Genomic DNA, 9,687 nt, shown 5'->3' on the forward strand with positions numbered 1-9,687 from the left:
ACAGAAATCATATTTTCATCTAAACGTGATTGCAAAGCGGTTGACAATGCAATCTGGCTAATAGCTATTAGAGCTTAGAAATGGGGATCTGCCATAACAAGAGAAAAACATGGCCGGTCATTGTGTACTGAGAGAGAACGCTTTAGAAATATTACGTTGGAAGAGATAAACAGGAATGCATATCTGTTAACAAGGATTTATAAAAAGCCAAGGCATTCATGAGTTATTTGCATATTTCACCCCTCGTCAAACCAACAAAAAACTATTGTTCTCCTCTTGCTTCTTCTCTCCTGCTTCTGTTCTTCCTCTTCCTCCTTTTTTCTCCACCAACTCCAATCCCTCTTTGTCCAGTCCAGCAGAGCAATGTCAACAAGAATAGTGTCTGCCAAAGTGCTTGTTGACTTTGTCCAGTGCGACAGAGACAAGGAGGCTGACAAGCAGGAAGTGTCCCTGCTCCTCCAGCCACACTAGCTCCATCCTCACCTTGCCCTCAGCTTCCTGGTACTGGATCAGGAAGTGATTGCCCTCATAGTCATAGGACACCAGCTGCTTATTGGATGGTGCTAGGGAAACGGGAGTGCTTACACACCAGAAGGGCTTGTGGGACTCGTCCAGTAGAGTGAGACTCATCACACAGCAGTTCTAAAGACAGAGAGAGACAGAAATGAGCAAAACGTTATATATCATTTCATTCACATTTTCATTGGCCCATCTTAAATCAGTATTTAGGGTAATTACTGAAACTGGTAACCGTCCACATAGAAGATCTTCCATCAAAAGTCAATGAAGCACCCATGGTTAAACATTACTGACTGTATTAGGACTGGGTAGACACATGCACAGGCAAGGCCGTGGAAATGAAAGAATGGGAGGGTTGATCAGACCCATGCGGAAGATGGGGCCCAGTCACCTCCACACTACCCTGCAGGGCCTCACACATCCAGGGCAGCGTGGGCTTGTTCACCAGCGGGCGATGCTGGGACCGACGCCCCCTCCTGATGGCACTCAGATGAATGTGTCCATTTCTGATCTGATCTGTTCGACGACACACAGGCAGACGTGACACCAGCTCAGTTTGTAGGTTTAGCAAAGCGAGATCATTCAATCTCATACCCTCATTTGCCATTCAGTAATTTAATAGTTCACCTGCACTAAAGATGAATGCTGATCTGAGCCCCTGTAGTGTGTACCTTTCTGGCAGGAGAGTTGTGAGAAGCGGTCAGACATGAGCGTAGCCTCTGCGTTGTGGAGCACAATGTGTAAAGTATAACCATGGAGACCATAGTTGGGGTCCACATCGTCAAACAGGGCGGTTTGGGGGCTGGTTGGCGGGGGAAACCATGGTCACCAAGTGTGTCAGAGAATAAACATAGACCGTTCATTGTGACAGGTGGAAGTGCTATGACCACCACCCTCCACTGGAGGGAGCCATCACACTATGAACTAGTCAAAACTAGCCAAAAACACACCAGGGAGTTTAAACACTTCACAAATACATCATTGAGGCTACTAATTCAGACCTAGTAGTTGGGGGTGTGCATATGTTTTAAGCCAAGCCGAAGTCTGAAGACATATTCAACACCTCGGGTCATTTAAGGAGAGGATCCGAGGTGTTGGAGGGAAGAGGCTGTTTTACAGCATGAGACAGCCAAATTGAACCATGTAGCTGCACCTCGGTGCATCTGTTTCATTAAATAGTCAACGGTTAGTACCCAGTGTGATTACCATAGCCATAACATGCTGTGAAGATGATAGGACGTGCAGGCCTCTTTAAGGACTGTCTAAAACCCACAGCCTGCCATCTGTCAGCGATGAAGCCAGGTATATATGTGAAGAAAAGGTGTTGGTGCAACATACCTCACAGAGGTGCTCAGGAGACTCCTCTCCACCAGCCGGTTAAAGTGCAGACAGACCATGACAAAGGCAACAGACCCCCTGTCCTGCACAAACATACACACACACTTCCATTACTGTGCGATAAGACCATGCGTTTTAGATCAAGTATTGTTACATGTTATTTACCCTTACCGATTGATTCTTACAAACTCGTCTATTGGAAGTTCAAAGTCAAAACACTGTTTATGTTGGCAGGCCTGTCCCCAACTCAACACTGGAACTGTTGGCTTACCTTCCACATGCCCATGATGACGCCTGGGGCTAGGCACAGCAGGTCGACCATCCGGTCGGTGTCAATGACCTGCCCGCTCTTGGAGAGGGTGCCCATGTCATACTGGGCCATTTGTGATCGCCACCCTGGTCTATAGGAGAATAGGAGGAGAGAGAGGGATAAGGAATGCTAGGATGCTAGGAAATCTAAGCTTTTGTACATGGGATTTGAGAGAGAGAGAATTACTTGATGAAGTTGGGGCAGTTGAGTGGCACCCTCATGACCCCGTGGAGCTGCAGGTGTGACAGATGTTGAAGGGAGGGCCAGCTGCTGCCGCTCCAGCACACCGTCACTGCCAACTCGGAGAAGTGGGCGTGGCTGTGCTCAAATGTACCCTCCCACCCCGACTTACCTAACGCCGTTATCTCCCAGGTAACACGTAAGTTCCTGGAGAAGAGAAGCAGAGCCGTGTGAGTGGTTTGTGTGCGTACATGTGCATTGGAGCAATTCATCTTCGATCCAATCTTGTCCAACTTGTGATTGAGGAATGGCACCACTGTAGTAGCATCCGGTGGCTTCCACACACAGCATCTCCTTTCAATTAGAGAAGCCACCCAATAACCAGAACTACTCAGGCGGGGCTGGGGGATTTTGATCCCTGTTGTTGAGTGCATCCGTTGTCTTGCGAAATGATAACCGGGGTAAATCACCTACTCGCACGTATCTGCAGCATAGGGGGCCCAACAGGGACTAGTCTGGGCAGGAGTGGGAGGAAATGTGAGAGAGAGAGGCGCGGGGAGAGGTCCAAGTAATTTATTTCAACAATTCGCACAGCCACGGCAAGGAACACAATTATTTCCACTTCCCCTTCTTTATCGCCACGTCTGCCATGGAACTTCAAATTGAGTGCAGCCACGGTTTTAATCAGAGGTTAGAAATACACGGCAGGAAGAGCGGAGGAGGCGTCACGGAAGCTCTCCTGGATACGCTGGTATCTCCCTGAGCACGAATCGCATCAGACACATACCTCCTTCCTCACCTTTAATAAGAAAGAGTCATTATATGGGGGGGGGGGGAACAAAACCCATGATGTTTGATTGCTAGAGGCTTCTATCCTCTTAACGTTCCCATGTGAACATGTAACAGCTACAGGGCAGAGCTTTCACCCCGCAGTTTAGCTTTGCAGAAGAAACAAGCGATTGGATTCCTCCATGAGATAATATCAAGACAGGAATCCCCCTGATATTACAGATATGCAGCTTACTTAAAAGGTCTGCCTGCCTTTGCTGGATAGAAATTGAAAACCATAGCAAATATTTTACTCGACACAAATAGGCTGGGCCTTTATTTATAACTAAATGACTTTAACTTACATTTAAAAGCCCTATATTTCACTGGTATACAATTATTCACTAGTCCCTTGGGAAGGAAAGTCCCCTCTCCCAATCTCTGACCTGAGGACTCTCTCCGTCTGCCTGGGAAGCCCTGTGTAAGGGTTGATGTTCCGGAGGTCTCTCTTCCACATGCTCTCGTTGTACCCAGCCTTGGTCCTGAAGTACAGCCTCCTCCAGTAACCAACAGGCCTCTCCTGGACTTCCACACAACTCGGCCTCTTCACTGCCACATCCTTGGGCTTGGCCTTCCCTTTCTTACTCACACTGTACTCGGACAGGTACATTTTGTGCCACGTAGAGCTGCAAGGTGAGTGGTGAAAGATTTGAGCTGAATGGAGGGGGTGGGTGGACAGGGTGATGAGTCATTACTACTTAGTAAGACATGCGTTTTTGATCCAGAGACTTGGTCCTTACTTGTTGTTGGCCAGCTGAAGGAACAGTTTGTTGACATGCCCAATGCAGAAGAGAGAGGAGGCATCCAGGTATGAAATAATCTTAATTAGGATCTCAGGAGGCATCCTAATAAAAAGGGTGATTAGAAACAATGAACACAAATGAAACGCCCTCCATCTGCATTTAGCCTTAATTACACAACAGTTCTCATGTGAAATATAAGGTCTAGTTGTGAATAATATGACTTTTGGCATATGTTCAACTTAAAAAAAACATGTGAGTTTAGGCTACTGTAAATAGTAGGCCTACAGATTGTGGATCTCTGTCAACATAATTCAGACTTACATTTCACAAACTGACACTTGTTTAGCCATAGAGCAAGGATTGTCTACTTACCTCTCTATGAGGTTTTTGGTGTGTGCTGTTTTGCTTAATTTGACTGCACATTTGTAGCCTGGGCCAACAGCTTTACGGCATGCTGCGATCTTATATGACACTGCCAGTGGTTTGACACTGAAGCAAATAGAAAATAAACATTTTACATTTCCAAGCAGTGTGCGCGTGATGCTTCCTGCTACACTTTGCATGACGTTTGACGTTTTATTTTCTCACCTTCGAGAACTTGAAGATTCTGTCGGCATTTTCTTCACGCAACTATAGCTATATATATTTGTTTTGGATGTCGGACCTTACTCAACCTTAACCTCGAGTTGGCGGTGCATTAATACTGCATCCTTAGTTACAAAAGTTGTCCGCTTTCAGTAGCCATGGTGACAAGAACACAAACATAGTCGCGGGATTGAACCCTTGGGAGAACGCTACTAGCAAGCTATTATAGGGAATTTCTCACGAGCATGCACCCATACCAAAATGGGTGTTACAGTTAGCCATGATTACATGTCAAATGCATATGAAAAAAAAAACAAGCTGAACTTGCCATGACGGACGGCATTGCACCCTTCGGTTGGGTGTTGGAGCCGCATGTGCAAATGCTGCCTCCTTCCAACTCGGCGAATTCTCAAAGGTGAGTGATACAAATCATTGTTAAGGTTGGAGTTAAAATTGTTCGGCATTCTGCAGGACACGAAATACTCTGATGTGTTGTGCCATAAAGTGACTTTCTGCACACACAAAAAGACATGACGTAGGCCCCATTGTCATGATTATTTTATCCAGATAAAAGAAGTAGACTTATAAACTGCCATACAGGTTTCTGCAGACGGGTGTGAGAATACATCTCTATTAAATCACTAAGATAGTTTGAAGACTCAAACGAGGTGGTAGGAAAGAACAGAGCTTGTTTAGGAGAGACAGACGGAAGGGAAGTGAGAGGGAAGTAGACAACTGCACCAGGTGATCGAGTCACACCTCATTTGGCTGACGCCGGGTATTATAAGTGTGTAGTGAACTAAATCAGCATTGCAACCATGCTGCCAAACAGCTGCGCTGGACACTATCCCATGGCACTGACGCTCCTATTGGGATGCGGCGTAATTGTATGTATTGGCCGAAACGACACGGATCCCATCGTACTGGAAGGCAAGTGTCTGGTTGTGTGTGACTCGAACCCCTCCTCAGAGGCAGCGGTTACCTCCTCGCTCGGGTTATCTGTCCGCTCCGCAGGCGCCAAAGTGGCTTTCTCAGCGGTGCGCGGGACTAATCATGAGCCGTCCGAGATGAGCAACACGTCCTTGACCATCTATTTTGACCAGGTTAGATCATTTATAAATCTATACACATAGGCGCGATTAGACAGTGATACAAATGTAGTTCTGGTTATCTGTTGGTTCTGGACAGGTTCGCATTACTGCAAGGCGAGTAAATATGTTGAGAAAAGGGCCAATAGCCTAATTACAGAATTATACATTTTTTTTATTTTACATATTGCTACATTTCGGAGATGCGTTCGAGTTCAATTCGCAGGGGGTGACCATTACGCACGGCGATTGTAGCTACGTAACCCATGAACTTGCGTTCTCTCTTGGCTGAAATGGCTGAGGTTATGTTTTTGTTTAAATTTTGAGTCATTTAGCAGATGCTCTTATCCAGATGACTTACAAAGTACAGGGGCATCCCCCTAGGCAAGTAGGGTGAAGTGCCTTGCCTAAGGACACAACTTAATAGGCGCGGCCAGGAAACGAACCGGCAACCTTCTAATTAATAGCCCAATTAATAGCCCGCTCAGCCATCTGACCCAGTAATACCTTGTTGCAGGTATTGGTGAACATCGGAAACCATTTCGATCTAAAAGCGAGTGTGTTCCAGGCGCCACGGAGAGGGATCTACAGCTTCAGCTTTCACGTGGTAAAAGTGTATAACAGACAAACCATACAGGTGAGTCAAGCTCTTTGGCCGAACTGTTCTAAAGTCAACATCTGATTAAAAAAATGTTTTGCAAACAATTGGCCTACCAATACAGCATGTGTAGACCTTCGCTGAGCATATGGAAGGCCTGGTTAAAGAGTAAAACATGTCCATGTTGTCTCCGTTATCGCAGATCAACCTGATGCAGAACGACTATGCGGTTATTTCAGCCTTTGCCGGCGACCAGGATGTTACGCGGGAGGCGGCCAGCAATGGAGTTCTGCTGATGGTGGAGCATGAGGACCGGGTCTATCTGAAGCTGGAACGGGGTACGCTCATGGGCGGATGGAAATACTCCACTTTCTCTGGCTTTTTAGTCTTCCCGTTATAACATACGATTTGTTTGTTGTCACCCGAAAGAACAATCATGACATTTATTTGAACAGCACTGTCAGACAGGGAAATCTGTAAGCTTCCTACACCCCTTTGTGTGTGTAAACGTGAGTGTGCGCACCTCTGCACCTGAGAGTAAAGGAACGTTTACTTGGAATTCAAATCCAAACCCACTGACCAACGATGGATCATCGACCTGAAATGGGCACCATGTCAACAAGACTTAGATTGTAAAGGAAACGTTTTTCAATAGCTGACAGTCTTTTATTACACATACTACTTGTAGGCTGGGTAGGGTGTTCGGCATGCTTGTATCATCCAGTGCTCAAAACAGACATTTGTCAGAGTTGCTCTGTATCCTGAGATTTGTGTCCAATTTAAAACAATAAAGAAAAGATGGAGTGCACATTGATGCTGAGTTTGGCCTACAATTATTGGTGGTTCGCCTGGATTGCAGAACCCTACAGCCAATAGCCACCATATACATTCATGTACAGTAGTTTGCATGTTAAATGTGTGACGATGGATGTATACTTCATCAGTGAAGTGGCATGAGGTTGTTTGGGGCTAACGTCAGTTTGACTTCTGTTGCTGTGTTTTGCCATAAGATGGTGCTATGATCACAGCAAAGGAGGCGTACTGTTGGACATTTAGTCCTTTTGAAATACATTAGACTCAAGATTCATGTCTTCTATGGTGAATAGGAGACCTATGCAAAAACTCTTAGTTGTGCTCTATACATTCGGTGAATCCCCCCTTAGTAAGTGCAGACGGAGTTTTGTGTTGAACTGAGGACAGGTTGTTAAACATACTGCGTTTTGTATGACTGCATTCATACCATTATATAAAATAATACAACTGTATTATAATAATTTAGTGTACGGAGTGTGCCAGACAACAACTAACCCTATCTCTACCACACAATAAGGCCTAACATGGGGACATGTTTTAATGGCTGTAACTAAGTGCACTTTGCATTCAGGCCGACTTGAATCAATAAGCTTAATGGAGGATGGATAGTACCCCTTAGTTTTACAGAGTGATCCACATCCTCGACCCAGGAAGTGATACACAAACACACACAATATTGATGAGCCTCAGCAGCAGACAAACAACAGTCTCCTACACAAGTTCAGGCCCAGCCTTAAGTCTCAGTGTAACGTGTGTCATACTCAAAGTGTTTACAACAAGCTGACGATTTAGTCTATGGACACGTGGGAGTGTTTGTTATTGTTCCCAATACACGTGTGTGGCATGGTACCATGTCCTGTGTGAGTCTTACTGTTAATATGGGCAATCCTCTTTAAGCATTGTTTTGAATTATAGGTCAGAAATGATTAAGACAGACTTAGGTTAAGGAACAAACTCAAACATCTTCCAACATGTAAAGTAGGAAGCCTTGTTAAGAAGACTTAAGGTTAGAAGCGCGGCTCCACTAGGGTCATGTTTGATGACACTAAAGAAGTATTGTAGATGTAGTGCACCTGTAATACAGTACAGCAGCACTGAGGCATGACAGTGTGGAACTGTCGTTGAGGGTGAATACCCTCCCTGGTCGTACAGCTCAAAGCCTCCATTGTTAGCTTGTATGTATGGGGCACTGTGTAGGTGCTGGCCTATTGTAACCACAGCAAAAGCCTAGGAGATGCCCACTTCCCACTCACACGCCCTGTCAATCAAACAAGTATAGTGGACTGTTGTGTGTATGACCCACTGAAAGAAGCATGTTGTCTGTCTCCCACGTTTGACTCATTCATAGGCCTATAGTGAGCTTCACGTCCTTGGAAATGAGACATTGTTGTTGTTTTGGTTGTGTCTTCATTTGGACGGATTTCTTGTTACTATTATAAGAAGAGAAACACACAGAAACAGTGCCCTTGCCAATTATTGGCCATCCTACAACTCAAACTAGATTTGTCAGAATTGACCATAGACAGAGCACTCACAGTACTCACAGATCTCAATAGCCTGAACAGACAGTCCACATTTGCTTAAAAAGTACATAAAGGTGTCTACAGAGTTAGGGAACAGAGGGTTATAGACAGATGGGACAAGGGTTAGGGTTCATGGATACTTGACTGCAGTGTGCGTGTGTCTCACTATTTGCATATTGATCTGCAATAAAAACAAATGATCGCAGTAGTCAAGCCAGTTACTTCACAAGCATAGAGGAATTATCTGAATATGTGTTTACTAGAGAGAAACCTAAGTAATATCCTTTATTTGGCCAATTAACTAACTGTAGAAGCTGGTGAAATATCAATTTTGATTACATTGTACTGGGAGATGAACTTGTACTTAGTTGACTTTCTTATCTGGAGTTTTCACAAATCTTGTTGTTTTGTGTCACCAGACCAAAAATCCAAATCCAGCATCATCATCAGGTCTGTTTAGACGGTCCCTTTCCTAGGCCCCTTCTCCCTCCCTGTAGCCCTCCACAGCTGGTCCGTGTGTGTGGCGTGTTGGGGGTGGGGGGAAGTCAGAGCTTTGTTAGGAGGTTCCCACGATGGAGATCTGATAGTCTTCTAAGACTGTAGAAGGGACCTTCTCTCTGCCAAACACCTGGACAACAACTGGCTGGCTTCAACTCCTCGACTTATCAGGGAGTTAAAAAAAGACGTACTTTTTTCTCTGTTCTGTATCATGTATTAGGATTGATGGGGTTACTTAGAAGAACACAATGTACAGAATTATACATTCATGGTTCAGTGTCTAAAAATATGTATTACTTGTCCGTTGGAGGTACTGTATATCCAAGTTAAATTAAGACAATTAAGTTTCACAAACACTTCAAGAAACACAGCATGTTTGTTTTGTTAGCTTTTTTCTCATAACCTCAGGCTAGCACGCATCTGATTTGTAATACAAAGTAATTATCCAATAAGATCCTGTTAGGTCGCCCCTGTCCCCTGTCCAGCTAGCATCCCTCCAGGGCCCGCTTCCAGAGCTCCCAATGGCATGCTGGGTAACAAGGACAGTTTTAATACACAGCAGGAGAGATTTATGGCGAGGCACTCTGGGTTTTAATCGCTCCAGGCCCACCAAATCTATCATGTGATAGGTCATCCTGAAGACATCATTTACCCTGTGAGGGTC

General features: G+C 45.0%; 2 protein-coding genes across 3 annotated transcripts; one reads left to right on the top strand and one right to left on the bottom strand.

The window, feature by feature from the left end:
• Positions 1-237: 237 nt before the first annotated feature.
• fbxo15 (F-box protein 15) lies at positions 238-4,593 on the bottom strand. Its single transcript, XM_047023896.1, has 10 exons — positions 4,507-4,593; positions 4,291-4,407; positions 3,916-4,020; positions 3,562-3,801; positions 2,354-2,554; positions 2,129-2,258; positions 1,858-1,940; positions 1,191-1,321; positions 911-1,035; positions 238-642 (listed from the first exon to the last, which is right to left on the bottom strand). Exons 1-10 carry the CDS (start codon positions 4,533-4,535, stop codon positions 367-369), a joined length of 1,437 nt encoding a protein of 478 aa, XP_046879852.1. The 5' UTR covers positions 4,536-4,593; the 3' UTR covers positions 238-366.
• A 78-nt stretch (positions 4,594-4,671) lies between these two features.
• LOC124470144 (cerebellin-2-like) lies at positions 4,672-7,002 on the top strand. Of its 2 annotated transcripts, XM_047023898.1 has the most exons (4): positions 4,672-4,918; positions 5,473-5,606; positions 6,109-6,228; positions 6,392-6,989. In XM_047023898.1, the coding sequence occupies exons 1-4, from the start codon at positions 4,876-4,878 to the stop codon at positions 6,587-6,589; spliced, it is 495 nt and encodes a 164-aa protein (XP_046879854.1). In that variant the 5' UTR covers positions 4,672-4,875; the 3' UTR covers positions 6,590-6,989. The 2 variants fall into 2 exon arrangements, with proteins under 2 accessions (XP_046879854.1, XP_046879853.1); XM_047023897.1 differs by lacking the exon at positions 4,672-4,918 and having other exon boundaries at positions 5,247-5,606; positions 6,392-7,002.
• The last annotated feature ends 2,685 nt before the right edge of the window (positions 7,003-9,687 follow it).

The sequence above is a fragment of the Hypomesus transpacificus genome, chromosome 8 (assembly GCF_021917145.1).
Source record: "Hypomesus transpacificus isolate Combined female chromosome 8, fHypTra1, whole genome shotgun sequence".
Taxonomy (NCBI): domain Eukaryota; kingdom Metazoa; phylum Chordata; class Actinopteri; order Osmeriformes; family Osmeridae; genus Hypomesus; species Hypomesus transpacificus.

Excerpts from the sequence above, each read along its gene's own strand:
- fbxo15 (XM_047023896.1), bottom strand. The coding sequence starts at position 4,535 with ATGCCGACAGAATCTTCAAGTTCTCGAAG. Across the intron at positions 2,555-3,561 it reads CAGACGGAGAGAGTCCTCAG|GAACTTACGTGTTACCTGGG; the intron begins GTCAGAGATTGG and ends TCTCTTCTCCAG. Across the intron at positions 2,259-2,353 it reads AACTGCCCCAACTTCATCAA|ACCAGGGTGGCGATCACAAA; the intron begins GTAATTCTCTCT and ends ATTCTCCTATAG.
- LOC124470144 (XM_047023897.1), top strand. The coding sequence starts at position 5,322 with ATGCTGCCAAACAGCTGCGCTGGACACTATCCCATGGCACTGACGCTC. Across the intron at positions 5,607-6,108 it reads TGACCATCTATTTTGACCAG|GTATTGGTGAACATCGGAAA; the intron begins GTTAGATCATTT and ends ACCTTGTTGCAG. Across the intron at positions 6,229-6,391 it reads ATAACAGACAAACCATACAG|ATCAACCTGATGCAGAACGA; the intron begins GTGAGTCAAGCT and ends CCGTTATCGCAG.